The sequence below is a fragment of the Nematostella vectensis genome, chromosome 8 (assembly GCF_932526225.1).
Source record: "Nematostella vectensis chromosome 8, jaNemVect1.1, whole genome shotgun sequence".
Classification (NCBI taxonomy): Eukaryota; Metazoa; Cnidaria; class Anthozoa; order Actiniaria; family Edwardsiidae; genus Nematostella; species Nematostella vectensis.
The window spans coordinates 16,499,443-16,515,564 of NC_064041.1; the positions used below are offsets into that span (position 1 = coordinate 16,499,443).

Consider the following 16,122-nt stretch of genomic DNA (forward strand, 5'->3'; position numbering starts at 1 on the left):
GGCAGCCCAAGCTCATTAAATGTAATTTGACGGCCAAAATTAAAAATCTTCAAAATTGTGTATTTTCTAGTAAAATGACTCGCAATGACTCACTTGTTGTGTCGTCAATTAATTTTGACCGTCAAATTACACATAATGAGCTTGGGCTGCCTGTGACCTTTTCAGTAAAAAATATATATCAGATTGGCCTTTGGCTATTTTAAACATAATTTTCCAAAAACACACACACTCACACTCACGGATCCCATACCCTTATTTTAATTTTTTTAATGCCTTTAAAAGTGAAATAGCGTAGTCAGGATTTCTTTTGCTTGTGGAAATTTAGGCCGGTCAATGGATTAATAATATTAAACCATAAGGAAAAAGAGAATAGCCAAATCGCACTTTAGTTAACTTATAACACTTAATTTTCGCGTCACTTTAATTTCGCGAATTTCGCGATTTTAAAAGATTCGCGAAAATAGAGTGACGCGAAAATTAAGTGTTGCGAAAAATAAGCTTTAAGGAAACAATTTGTCTATTTAGTCTTCTAAGGTCCATAAAGTGCGGTAAGGGGTTGAGTTGGACTTGATGCCCACGCATCTTTTTGTTACAAATTGTTTCAGTTTTGATGATTACAGCACATTTTAATTCTACTTGTTTTGCTTGATTCTATTATCCAAAAATCGCGAAAATAGTGATCTGGTTTATACGAAAATAGGAAAATCGCGAAAATAACGTGCCGCGAAATATCGCCATCTCAAAATAGCGAAATTTTGACGTCGCGAAAATAAAGTGTAATAAGGTAGATGCGTTTAACAGAATGCCAAGTAATTATTGAATTATCTCTTGCTTCTTCATTTTTTAAGAAATATATAATGCTGATTGAGATGTTTCCAAATTATGTATACAAACAGTATTCACCCCAACGCGGCGTTTACTTCACATGTATCACTAGTCGGCCTAGCCGTTAGATTCTACGGAAGGTTTTCCCACGTTCCGTAAAATTGTTTCAACCCCCAAAAGGATCTCAAGGTTTGGTTAACTCAGCGCTATAAATAAAGTTAAGATAGTAAAAACCTGTGAGCCGTCAATAAACAAAACGAAGCAAAATAAAAAAGTGGTTCCTGACTGTAAGCTATGTTTCCACTGGGCCACGAAGGATATAGTTCGCCTTGGCTTGAGTCGTCAAGAACTTTTATAAGGTTAGGGTTATTTTTATTTATTATTATTATTATTATTTTTTTTTTTACTTTTTTGATATTTTTTATAATTCTAAAAAGCTCACCCCACCCTAGCGGGTTTGACTCAGGCTAGCAATTACTAATCTGTTTATGAGTTGTTGATATTATGACGTTGGCGTTGCGTAGGGAGATTTGTTCTAAACAGATATCCGTTATTGTATTTTCTTCCGCGTGACTTGAAATCATCGCTTACTTTGAATCCTAAATATACGTTTGGCTTCGAACTCGAACACAAAACCATAAAACTGCGAATGAAAGCGTTGTCAAAATAAATAAAGTACGGTAGTTGTTGCTGCGTTTCTCTTTGAATCGAGCTAAAATTAAATACGAGTGTTCACATGATTTGCATAACGTTTCCATAAAACACAGCGTTACTAATAAACATTGAGCAAGGAATCGCCCTCCCTCCCCCTAAAGAATATGAATTTGTCATCGAGTTACCAAGTCTAACCAATCAGATGAGGCAAATTATTGGAAATTGTTGTGGGGGTGATCCCTGGGGATGTGTTGCTTTCTTAGGACACATTTACCGCATAAAATAATTTGCATAAACTTGTAATTTTAGCAATTCTTGTCCCCATATTGAGCAAAAAAGGTCAGTTAGACTTATGGCCTCGTAAAGAAGACACCGAAACCTGCACGATTTACTGAGAAACTCATTTTCGTCCTGGATTGAGGCGGTATGGGTTGCTGTGGCAAGAAAACGGGGGCCAACGATGGCGAAGATGTCGAAATGAAGGAAACTTCAAAATGGGGTACGTTTTGAGTTCTTTTATCGTTCGCTTTTTGCTATGTTCTTCTTTCTTGCTAAACGCTAGCTATTACTTATTAAATATTTTCGCTCATTGTTAGTCATCTATCGTTATCTGGTAGCGATAACGATGATCCCAAGGCTGTAAAAATCTTTCCCAGCAGTCGCTGTTCATTCAAATAGCGTACTCGCTTTCTTCGGACCCTGTACGCATTATTTTTAAGGCAATTATTTCCGCTTAGATATTTTTAGAATTACTGTCAAAGAAAGACATCTTGATTCAATTGACGGTTTTCTTATCATTGAAAACGCTCAAGTGCGCGAAAATAATACCCAGATGAGAGATTAACAAACTTTTCTCAAGTTTTTTTAAATCAAGTCTGCTCCCACAAATATTCATAAACAAAAAAATCTATTTAAATCCAGCGCTACATGACGTGAAGTCCTTGAATTTTTTTAAAAGAATTTTAAGTTCACTTTGAGATAAAAGAAATATTTGAACTTGTCACCGGCTTTGTAAATTGGTGTTGATGGGGTTTGATCACTTGTCTTTTCGCCATCTCGTGTACTTGTTATCATCAAAAAATAGATTCTGCTAAACATCTTTCACAGTCGAAACTACTATATCTTTTATATACAGATATAGACATGACGTTTGGCAACAAAGCATAAAGAAATGATTGAAATTAAGAGCTTAAGAGCTGTTTTTAAAGACTGGAATTGCACTTACCACGAACTATTAATAAAGGCTAATTTATCTACTCTACGTAATCGTAGACTGCAAGACATTTGCATCTTAATGTACAAAGTTAAAAATGGCCTTTGTCCATCTGGGATTAGTGATTTGTTTTCTAAAAAAAAACACGAACTATAATTTAAGATTGTCCGATTTTGTTATTCCAAGATTTAACACAGTCACTTACGGGAAACATTCCCTAAGATATATGGGGGCTAAACTATGGAATAGCCTACCTAGGGCAGAAAGATCAATTGACAGTTTAAAAAGTTTTAAAGTGACTATGAGAAAAAAGGATTTCGAATTTATAGAAAATTGCAAGGGCTGTGCCCTATGTTCCGCATGATAATTTTTAAATCTAGTCAATTTTTTTTCATAATTTCATATAGATTACAATCAATTTACATGTATTTATATATATATATATATATTTATTTAGCTTTATCAGTAAGAATCTACAATTTTAAATTTTTAATAATCAGTATAATTTTTATAATTTCATCTTTTTTTTTGTGTCCCCCAATTAGTAGGGGTCTTATCCCCGGCTAGAGGTTGTTTATGACACTTTAATAAAGTTTCTATCTATCTAAAGTTTCTATCTATGAGCCCGCAAATCTTTTCAGTTAAGCCTACCATTGATTTTTTTATAGTAGATATTCTGGACTGAGTTTATTTAAAGTACTTTATTAGAATTACAAAGCAGTTCTTCTTAAATTTTATTGTTTAATTGAATTTTGATGATTTGTGTATTGGTAATATTATATTAACAACTGCATTTAAGATGGCTTGATAAACACATACTTATGAATGTTTTTGAGAGGTATCCTATTTGTCATGTACCATATGTCGGTATTTTTGGGTGTCTTTGAAAAAGGGACAAAACAATATAATGGCTATGATAGTACATGCACTCTGATTGGCTGTTGAGTCGACTGGAATCCTACGATATTGGCCGTGGGTAGTTTTGGATATTTTTTTCGCAGCAGTCTTTGTTTACATAGCCGAGTGAGTTTGTGAATTCAGACCAAAAAACCAAAATCAAGCAACACAAAAAGAAAATTAAAAGTTCTTAGAAGTCGAGGGTGGGTGATGAAGAGTGCTTTGAGTTGCAGTTTTACTATCCTGAAGATTAGGTTAAAGAAAATTTTGACAAGAAGTAAAACAATCTGATAGCCAAGAATTACATGAATATACCATGGAGTTTTCAGACCAAACAGTCCATTCATGCTATGAAGACTGACATCTGAGATTTCTTTCTCATTGTTTGGATCTATAGCATCCTTTGGGATGAAACCATCCTGCGGTCTTGGGCAGTACATTCAAGATTTCGGTCTGATATTTCTCTGTACAGACCTTGCGCTCGTTAATAAGTATTTAATATATTTAAAAAGGAATTATTTGCATCTTTGAATCATAGCACAAGAATTACCAATCAGGGTTCGAGTGGCCAACCAAACCCCCTACCCTCCCCCCTTGATCCTCCCTTGAGTTATTAATCAAATCCCCTTCCCTCTCCCCCCCTTGATCCTCCCTTGAGTTATTAATCAAACCCCCTACCCTCTTTCCCTTGATCCTCCCTTGAGTTATTAATCAAACCCCCTACCCTCCCCCCTTGATCCTCCCTTGAGTTATTAATCAAACCCCCTACCCTCCCCCCTTGATCCTCCCTTGAGTTATTAATCAAACCCCTAATGATATCCAATATATATAATGGCAAACTGATTTCTTTTAATTGTGCAGGCAAACCAAACTCCTTTGACCCTAGCTTCAATGGACCAATCAAAAACAGGTATAAGTTTTCAGCCTTTTTTTTACTATTCTTAAGCATTTTGAAAAAAAAAAAAACAATAATGAATATGTTTGCTGTCTTTTTCCTTGATTACAATAGCTCTTTAATGGTGATGTTTTTTCTCAGGAGTTGCACAGATATTCCCTGCTGTATTTTATTTGTTCTGTATGTCCTTGGGATGGTGGCCCTTGGTATCGCAGGTAAATTCAGATGAAGAAGAGATGTTAGAATGTTGATGTTGATCAATGATTTTTAGTAGTTAACAGGGCCTGGTTCCTAGAAAGCAGGTTTACGCTAACCCAGGGATAAATTCTCTTTTTATTAAATCAAATGTCAAGATAGTCATATTTATCCCTGGGTTAGCGCTTACCTGCTTTCTAGGAACCGGCCCCAGTTAGAAATGAAATTGCCTATGATGGTGGTAGTGATGGTGATGATGATAGAAATGAAATTGTTTATGGCCGTGGTAGTGATGATGAGTTCACAACAATGTTACAATGATGGCAATAATAAAGATGGTGTAATAATAATGGCATTGGTGATGATGATAAGGACGGTTATGTTGGTTATGATGATGATAATAACAGCCGTGATGATGATAATGATATTAGTGATGATGATGATGATGATGATGATGATGATGATGATGGCGATGATGATGACGAAGATGATGATGACGAAGATGATGATGATTATTATTATACTTGTGATGATGATTGTGGTGTAATAATTATGTAGTGTTAATGATGATAATGGCTGTGGTGGTGATAATGATAGCAATATTGTTATTAAGATTCTTTTGTAATGGTGGTGACTAATATGTTAATTTATTGGTGAAGATAATCATGTCTTTCCTAGCATATACCATGGGCAACCCCTACAAACTTCTAAATTCAGTTGACTCCTATGGAAACATCTGTGGCTATGACACAGGCTTTGTGTAAGTTATGACAACTTTGTTTTTAAGTTGAATAAAACCCATTTTCCATGTGTACCCCTGTAATGGTTTTGCCATTCTTTGTTATGATAGCGACAAGCCAAAGCTGGTGTTCTTTGACTTGACTGAGTGTATCAACCCCACAGCTCTGTCTACTCAGTTGTTCTCATACTCCTGTCCAACCAAACAGGTCAGTCCAATCTCCAACCCTGACTAAATACCTGGCAAAAAAAATGCAAGTGGTTTCATCTGTAATTATGCTTGCCTTTCTTTTGGCTAACAAATTGCAACCACCTGCGTCAAATTTCAACATGTTCAAATTTTTATGCAATTGTTCCAACTTGCATTCACTTGTGTCTTGTTATGGTCTCCAATTCAAATAAATACAAGTGCACCCCCTGCCACTGCCCTTGGATAACTCTCTTATATACTGTAAAACCCTTGGATAACTCTCTTATATACTGTAAAACCCTTGGATAACTCTCTTATATACTGTAAAACCCTTGGATAACTCTCTTATATACTGTAAAACCCTTGGATAACTCTCTTATATACTGTAAAACCCTTGGATAACTCTCTTATATACTGTAAAACACTTGGATAACTCTCTTATATACTGTAAAACACTTGGATAACTCTCTTATATACTGTAAAACCCTTGGATTACTCTCTTATATACTGTAAAACCCTTGGATAACTCTCTTATATACTGTAAAACCCTTGGATAACTCTCTTATATACTGTAAAACACTTGGATAACTCTCTTATATACTGTAAAACACTTGGGTAACTCTCTTATATACTGTAAAACACTTGGATAACTCTCTTATATACTGTAAAACCCTTGGATAACTCTCTTATATACTGTAAAACCCTTGGATAACTCTCTTATATACTGTAAAACCCTTGGATTACTCTCTTATATACTGTAAAACCCTTGTATAACTCTCTTATATACTGTAAAACCCTTGGATAACTCTCTTATATACTGTAAAACCCTTGGATAACTCTCTTATATACTGTAAAACACTTGGATAACTCTCTTATATACTGTAAAACACTTGGATAACTCTCTTATATACTGTAAAACCCTTGGATAACTCTCTTATATACTGTAAAACCCTTGGATTACTCTCTTATATACTGTAAAACCCTTGGATTACTCTCTTATATACTGTAAAACCCTTGGATAACTCTCTTATATACTGTAAAACCCTTGGATAACTCTCTTATATACTGTAAAACCCTTGGATAACTCTCTTATATACTGTAAAAACCTTGGATAACTCTCTTATATACTGTAAAACCCTTGGATAACTCTCTTATATACTGTAAAAACCTTGGATAACTCTCTTATATACTGTAAAACCCTTGGATAACTCTCTTATATACTGTAAAACCCTTGGGTACTCTCTTATATACTGTAAAACCCTTGGGTACTCTCTTATATACTGTAAAACCCTTGGATAACTCTCTTATATACTGTAAAACCCTTGGGTACTCTCTTATATACTGTAAAACCCTTGGATAACTCTCTTATATACTGTAAAACCCTTGGATTACTCTCTTATATACTGTAAAACCCTTGGATAACTCTCTTATATACTGTAAAACCCTTGGATAACTCTCTTATATACTGTAAAACCCTTGGATAACTCTCTTATATACTGTAAAACCCTTGGATAACTCTCTTATATACTGTAAAACCCTTGGATTACTCTCTTATATACTGTAAAAACCTTGGATAACTCTCTTATATACTGTAAAACCCTTGGATAACTCTCTTATATACTGTAAAACCCTTGGATTACTCTCTTATATACTGTAAAAACCTTGGATAACTCTCTTATATACTGTAAAACCCTTGGATTACTCTCTTATATACTGTAAAACCCTTGGATTACTCTCTTATATACTGTAAAACCCTTGGATAACTCTCTTATATACTGTAAAACCCTTGGATTACTCTCTTATATACTGTAAAACCCTTGGATTACTCTCTTATATACTGTAAAACCCTTGGATTACTCTCTTATATACTGTAAAACCCTTGGATAACTCTCTTATATACTGTAAAACCCTTGGATAACTCTCTTATATACTGTAAAACCCTTGGATAACTCTCTTATATACTGTAAAACCCTTGTATAACTCTCTTATATACTGTAAAACCCTTGGATTACTCTCTTATATACTGTAAAACCCTTGGATTACTCTCTTATATACTGTAAAACCCTTGGATAACTCTCTTATATACTGTAAAACCCTTGGATAACTCTCTTATATACTGTAAAACCCTTGGATAACTCTCTTATATACTGTAAAACCCTTGGATAACTCTCTTATATACTGTAAAAACCTTGGATAACTCTCTTATATACTGTAAAACCCTTGGATAACTCTCTTATATACTGTAAAAACCTTGGATAACTCTCTTATATACTGTAAAACCCTTGGATAACTCTCTTATATACTGTAAAACCCTTGGGTACTCTCTTATATACTGTAAAACCCTTGGGTACTCTCTTATATACTGTAAAACCCTTGGATAACTCTCTTATATACTGTAAAACCCTTGGGTACTCTCTTATATACTGTAAAACCCTTGGATAACTCTCTTATATACTGTAAAACCCTTGGATTACTCTCTTATATACTGTAAAACCCTTGGATAACTCTCTTATATACTGTAAAACCCTTGGATAACTCTCTTATATACTGTAAAACCCTTGGATAACTCTCTTATATACTGTAAAACCCTTGGATAACTCTCTTATATACTGTAAAACCCTTGGATTACTCTCTTATATACTGTAAAAACCTTGGATAACTCTCTTATATACTGTAAAACCCTTGGATAACTCTCTTATATACTGTAAAACCCTTGGATTACTCTCTTATATACTGTAAAAACCTTGGATAACTCTCTTATATACTGTAAAACCCTTGGATTACTCTCTTATATACTGTAAAACCCTTGGATTACTCTCTTATATACTGTAAAACCCTTGGATAACTCTCTTATATACTGTAAAACCCTTGGATTACTCTCTTATATACTGTAAAACCCTTGGATTACTCTCTTATATACTGTAAAACCCTTGGATTACTCTCTTATATACTGTAAAACCCTTGGATAACTCTCTTATATACTGTAAAACCCTTGGATTACTCTCTTATATACTGTAAAACCCTTGGATAACTCTCTTATATACTGTAAAACCCTTGGATAACTCTCTTATATACTGTAAAACACTTGGATAACTCTCTTATATACTGTAAAACACTTGGATAACTCTCTTATATACTGTAAAACACTTGGATAACTCTCTTATATACTGTAAAACCCTTGGATTCTCTTATATACTGTAAAACCCTTGGATTCTCTTATATACTGTAAAACCCTTGGATTCTCTTATATACTGTAAAACACTTGGTTTATAGTGTGCCAGGTTTTTATAAATGTGAAGGGTGCTAAATTGAGCATTTGTGTAGCCTTTTGACCTGCTTTTATTGTGTGATGTTAGATTTGCTGACCTGTCTTAGATATAATAAGAATGACAACCCGTTTTTATCATGTGATGTTAGATTTGCCGGCCGAGCTGTCCTGATATAAATGCTCTTGGCTATAATGTGAATGCCAGCCAGATGGTGTGTGATTATGATGTCAACCCTACAGGACTTACTATACTGGTAGGTGGGGTCCACATTTCTTATGAGTTAAGCTTAAAAAGTAACAGTGCAACCAGTAAAACCGTGAAAACGTGAAAATGTGTGGAATTTTTATTGTGTTGTGAATCAGACATAAGAAATTCCACGCTAAGAGATGTTTCTAGTTGACTGTTTCAATATCTATGGAGTGAGATGGTGGAATAACGTATGCACATGCTTGTGTTCTGGCAAAAACAAACACAATCGTAGTTGAATCGTTTGAGTAAAGGTATGAAAGGCTGACTTCAGTCGCTGTTTTGACTGCATTAAAACCATAATGTACAAAAGATGACAGATTTGTGTGATAATGAGGGAGTCATAGCGAAAATTATAGCCTTAGCTTTGTGCTACTTTTCTTGGCATTCTGCAAAATGTCACAGTTCGCCGGTAGAAAGCCACAATTTAAAAAAAAAAGGCTGGTTTAACCGCGCTGCACTGGAAAAGTCTTGGGTTTTCCAGCACTGGCCTGTGGTGGTTGGTTGGAAAAATCATTCCATACATATTTCTGGTCCCGTTGTTAGGTTATATTTGAATTTTTTTTATTCAAGAGAGTAAAGCCATTTATTAAGTGGAACTAAGGGAAAGTTCATTTTTTATCCCAAAGCAAGCATAACATGGGGGAGCACTGAGAATATGGGTAAGGGTAAGGAGGGGCATTGAAAATTTTGTTTCTTCTGAAACGGGGGCAATTTTAGCCCATATTTTTATCCAAATCCTCACACCACCCTCCCCCCCCTCCCTCTCGCTAAGCATAGCAAATAAACTTTCCCAAAAGTTAAATGTGTCTCATTTGCATTGAATATAAAAAAAATATTAAAAGTAAAAAAAAAACCATTCCTTACTGTAAGTCAATATCAACTCAATATACAAATATCATAAGTAAGTTAAAGTAAAAATTATACAGTAAGTTCTCATATATAATTAGTAAGATGAGAAATATCATAGGTAAGTTGTATCAAATATTATACAGTAAGTTGACATTTATATCAAGGGTAACATATATCTTAAAATAAGTGACAATGATACCTTACAATAATTTGGCAATGATATCTTACAATAATTTGGCAATAATGTCGTACAATAAGTTGGCAATGATATCTTATAATAAGTTGGCAATAATAACTTACAATAATTTGGCAATAATGTCTTACAATATGTTGGCAATAATATCTTACAATAAGTTGGCAATAATAACTTACAATAAGTTGGCAATAATATTATCTTACAATAAGTTGGCAATAATATCTTTCAATAAGTTGGCAATTATATCTTACAATAAGTTGGCAATACTTTTTTACAATAATTTGGCAATTATCTTACAATAAGTTGGCAATTATATCTTACAATAAGTTTGGGGATAGTTACAATAAGTTGGCAATAATAACTTACAATAAGTTGGCAATAATATCTTACATTAAGTGTGCAATAATTTCTTACAATAACACGGCAATGATATCTTACAATAAGTTGGCAATAATTTACAATAAGTTGGCAATAATATCTTACAATAAGTTGGCAATTATATCTTACAATAAGTTGGCAATATTTTTTTTACAATAATTTGGCAATAATATCTTACAATAAGTTGGCAGTAATATCTTACAATAAGTTGGCAGTAATATCTTACAATAAGTTGGCAATAATATCTTACAATAAGTTGGCAATAGTTTCTTACAATAAGTTGGCAGTAATATCTTACAATAAGTTGGCAATAATATCTTACAATAAGTTGGCAAATATATCTTACAATAAGTTGGCAAAACTTTTTTTACAATAATTTGGCAATGATATCTTACAATAAGCTGCCAATGATATCTTACAATAAATTGGCAATAATATCTTACAATAATTTGGCAATGATATTTTACAATAATTTGGCAATGTTTTACAGTAAGTTGTCAATGATATCTTACAATAAGTTGGCAATAGTAACTTACAATAATTTGGCAATAATGTCTTACAATAAGTTGGCAATAATATCTTACAATAAGTTGGCAATAATAACTTACAATAAGTTGGCAATAACATTATCTTACAATAAGTTGGCAATAATATCTTACAATAACTTGGCAATAATAGCTTACAATAAGTTGGCAATAATATCTTACATTAAGTGGGCAATAATTTCTTACAATAACACGGCAATGATATCTTACAATAAGTTGGCAATAATTTACAATAAGTTGGCAATAATATCTTACAATAAGTTGGCAATTATATCTTACAATAAGTTGGCAATATTTTTTTTACAATAATTTGGCAATAATATCTTACAATAAGTTGGCAGTAATATCTTACAATAAGTTGGCAGTAATATCTTACAATAAGTTGGCAATAATATCTTACAATAAGTTGGCAATAGTTTCTTACAATAAGTTGGCAACAATATCTTACAATAAGTTGGCAATAATATCTTACAATAAGTTGGCAATTATATCTTACAATAAGTTGGCAATAATTTTTTTACAATAATTTGGCAATAATATCTTACAATAAGTTGGCAGTAATATCTTACAATAAGTTGGCAATAATTTCTTACAATAAGTTGGCAACAATATCTTACAATAAGTTGGCAATAATTTCTTACGATAAGTTGGCAACATTATCTTACAATAAGTTGGCAATAATTTTTTACAATAAGTTGGCAGTAATATCTTACAATAAGTAGGCTGATGACCGTAAAAGATCACCTCTCATTGGAATCTTGTTGTGTTTATTTGAATCATCAGGAAAAGATGGAACTCATTAAACAGAAGAAGTGTGCTCCATACTATCTGAAAAGCACAGATGGTAAATATTCCACCATTATATGTATCCATTCCTCGACTACCTTGTTCCCTTTATTAATTGGGCATGATGCATTTTGGAAGTTGTAGTGACATAAGTTCACATTGTAATATTGTGGGTTCTGGAATAAGTTTCTTCCTCTGAATTGTCGGATTTGATTAGTAGAACTTGGTCTATAAGTTTAAAACATCTTGGAGATTGACCTTTATTGAGGTCGAATTGATAGTTTCAGTCAAATTCATGACATCATCTTATCCTAATTGTCCCAGTCTAAAGTTAAATTAATTCTATTCTCAGTTCTTAATCGATGTGTCCCAACTATTGTGAACAATCAACTTGGAAATCTCTTGGAGACGAACCAGGCCACAGGGCAGAACATCACTGCAAAACAAGTAGAGGATGGATCACTGTAAGTGTACAGCTGAATTATACCGCTTGTCAGCCACATGTGGGTTAGTAGAAGAGGGATCACGTAAGTGTACGGCTGATATACTGCTTGCTACAGGTGTGGGTTAGTAGAAGAGGGATCACTTAAGTGTACGGCTGATATACTGCTTGCTACAGGTGTGGGTTAGTAGAAGAGGGATCACTTAAGTGTACGGCTGATATACTGCTTGCCACAGGTGTGGGTTAGTAAAAGAGGGATCTCTTAAGTGTTGCATGATACAGTGTAGTATTTGTATAGTGCTTGTATCAGCGGCGTGTGGGTTAGTAATGAAGGGATCACTGTAAGTGCAACAGTTTGAAGGTGTCATGCTCTCTCAAGTATACAATAGGTCCTTCACTGATGGCTAATAGCTCTGCCTTCTTTACATAGAATGGTTCAAGCCATGCTCAATCTGCAAAACCTTGGGCAAAAGGTAAAAAAGAAACCTCTTCACCTTACAACCTCAGCCTCAGCCAACTAATAATTCAGACGACTTTCAAGACTGCCTACCTCAAGTACAAAACTTAAAACTTAATGGAAACATTCCTGATATCAAATGAGTTTGTTCAAATAAATGATGGAACGGATATAAGGCATTTGTCCTGATTTCTTTCTTTTTACGGCAGGTTATTCAAGATGTCCAAGAGAGCTGGTATGCAATTTTGGGGTAAGTGAAATTGACATAGATACTGATAATGTTAGAAGCAAAGCAGTTCTTCTTTTGTTCATGTTGAGTATGTACAGTAGCCTGCGTAGCGGCTCAAGGGAAGGGGAGGGAGACTGACCCACTACACAGTCTAGTGTAAAGTTGTTCAACATCTAATTCTATCATTTTGTCTCTAGTGGTCTTGGCATTGCGATGGTTGCATCATTTATTTACATCTTGGTTATGAGGTAAACACCTACAAAACACCTGTATGGGCGTACTATTTGTTGTATGTAACTCTGAGGTGTGATTGTCTTTTGGTATACACTAACTGCACTGGTGACATAAAAACGAACACACATAAAAAATATTAGTATTGACAATTTTGAAAATGATGAGAGTTTTGATTATCCAAAACAAGAACAACATTGTAATGCAATCGGATCTACAGACTTAAGTCCTGTGCAAACATTGCCAGTATTGTCAGCAAATAATAAATGCCTTTTAAAATAGCAACTTTCCAACAACATCTTCCAACACTACACAACATTGTTCTATAGCATTTGGCAGCACTACACAACATTGTTCTACAGCATTTGCCAACACTACACAACATTGTTCTACAGCATTTGCCAGCACTACACAACATTGTTCTATAGCATTTGCCAGCACTACACAACATTGTTCTATAGCATTTGGCAGCACTACACAACATTGTTCTACAGCATTTGCCAACACTACACAACATTGTTCTACAGCATTTGCCAGCACTACACAACATTGTTCTACAGCATTTGCCAACACTACACAACATTTTTCTACAGCATTTGCCAACACCGCACAACATTGTTCTACAGCATTTGCCAACACTACACAACATTGTTCTACACCATTTGCCAACACTACACAACATTGTTATACAGCATTTGCCAACACTACACAACATTGTTTTACAGCATTTGCCAGCACCACACAACATTGTTCTACCGCATCTGCCAACACTACACAACATTGTTCTACAGCATTTGCCAGCACTACACAACATTGTTCTACAGGATTTGCCAGCACTACACAACATTGTTCTACAGGATTTGCCAGCACTACACAACATTGTTCTACAACATTTGCCAGCACTACACAACATTGTTTTACAGCATTTGCCAACACTACACAACATTGTTCTACAGCATTTGCCAACACCACACAACATTCTTATATAGCATTTGCCAGCACTACACAACATTGTTCTACAGCATTTGCCAACACTACACAACATTGTTCTACAGCATTTACCAACACTACACAACATTGTTCTACAGCATTTGCCAACACTAAACAACATTGTTTTACAGCATTTGCCAGCACCACACAACATTGTTCTACAGAATTTGCCAACACTACACAACATTGTTCTACAGCATTTGCCAGCCCTACACAACATTGTTCTACAACATTTGCCAGCACTACACAACATTGTTCTACAGGATTTGCCAGCACTACACAACATTGTTCTACAACATTTGCCAGCACTACACAACATTGTTCTACAGCATTTGCCAACACTACACAACATTGTTCTACAGCATTTGCCAACACTACACAACATTGTTCTACAGCATTTGCCAACACTACACAACATTGTTCTACAGCATTTGCCAACACTACACAACATTCTTCTACAGCATTTGCCAGCACTACACAACATTGTTCTACAGCATTTGCCAACACTACACAACATTGTTCTACAGCATTTACCAACACTACACAACATTTTTTTACAGGATTTGCCAACACTACACAACATTGTTCTACAGCATTTGCCAACACTACACAACATTGTTCTACAGCATTTGCCAGCACTACATAACATTGTTCTACAGCATTTGCCAACACTACACAACATTGTTCTACAGCATTAGCCAGCACTACATAACATTGTTCTACAGCATTTGCCAACACAACACAACATTGTTCTATAGCATTTGGCAGCACTACACAACATTGTTCTACAGCATTTGCCAACACTACACAACGTTGTTCTACAGCATTTGCCAACACTACACAACATTGTTCTACTGCACTTGCCAACACTACACAACATTGTTCTACAGCATTTGCCAACACTACACAACATTGTTCTACAGCATTTGCCAACACTACACAACATTGTTTTACAGCATTTGCCAGCACTACACAACATTGTTCTACCGCATCTGCCAACACTACACAACATTGTTCTACAGCATTTGCCAACACTACACAACATTGTTCTACAGCATTTGCCAACACTACACAACATTGTTCTACAGCATTTGCTAACACTATACAACATTGTTCTACAGCATTTGCTAGACTGAATGATGATAGGGATAGCAGTGATCATTTGCTAGACCTAGTGACGTATAGATACACTGATAGCAGTTATTATTTGCTAGACCCAGTGACGAATAGATACACTGATAGCAGTTATTATTTGCTAGACCCAGTGACGTATAGATACACTGATAGCAGTTATTGTTTGCTAGACCCAGTCACGTATAGATACACTGATAGCAGTTATTATTTGCTAGACCCAGTCACGTATAGATACACTGATAGCAGTGATCATTTGCTAGACCCAGTGATGTATAGATACACTGATAGCAGTTATTATTTGCTAGACCCAGTGACGTATAGATACACTGATAGCAGTGATCATTTGCTAGACCCAGTGACGTATAGATACACTGATAGCAGTTATTATTTGCTAGACCCAGTGACGTATAGATACACTGATAGCAGTTATTATTTGCTAGACCCAGTGACGTATAGATACACTGATAGCAGTTATTATTTGCTAGACCCAGTGACGTATAGATACAGGGATAGCAGTTATTATTTGCTAGACCCAGTCATGTATAGATACACTGATAGCAGTTATTATTTGCTAGACCCAGTGACGTATAGATACACTGATAGCAGTTATTTATTTCCTTCCAGATGGATTGCTGGGCTGCTTGTATGGATAACAACATATGCAGTGCTGACTCTACTTGGCTTTGGTAAGAAATGACTCGTTTTATTTGGTATTGTGCCGAATGTGTCATAAACTTGGGTATTGCAGAGGCACAACAGT

At 34.8% G+C, this 16,122-nt stretch overlaps 1 protein-coding gene across 1 annotated transcript in view; it reads left to right on the forward strand.

Annotated features, from left to right (window-relative positions):
* The first annotated feature begins 1,748 nt into the window (after positions 1 to 1,748).
* Positions 1,749 to 16,122, forward strand: part of LOC5507951 (choline transporter-like protein 4) — a 43,175-nt gene continuing 28,801 nt past the window's right edge. Inside the window, exons 1-12 of the mRNA XM_048731273.1 lie at positions 1,749 to 1,978; positions 4,451 to 4,499; positions 4,626 to 4,699; positions 5,358 to 5,439; positions 5,530 to 5,626; positions 9,025 to 9,129; positions 11,877 to 11,937; positions 12,232 to 12,343; positions 12,752 to 12,794; positions 12,988 to 13,028; positions 13,205 to 13,255; positions 15,987 to 16,048. Coding sequence (XP_048587230.1) covers positions 1,906 to 1,978; positions 4,451 to 4,499; positions 4,626 to 4,699; positions 5,358 to 5,439; positions 5,530 to 5,626; positions 9,025 to 9,129; positions 11,877 to 11,937; positions 12,232 to 12,343; positions 12,752 to 12,794; positions 12,988 to 13,028; positions 13,205 to 13,255; positions 15,987 to 16,048 — 850 coding nt within the window. The 5' untranslated portion in view covers positions 1,749 to 1,905. The remainder of the gene's footprint in view (positions 1,979 to 4,450; positions 4,500 to 4,625; positions 4,700 to 5,357; positions 5,440 to 5,529; positions 5,627 to 9,024; positions 9,130 to 11,876; positions 11,938 to 12,231; positions 12,344 to 12,751; positions 12,795 to 12,987; positions 13,029 to 13,204; positions 13,256 to 15,986; positions 16,049 to 16,122) is intronic.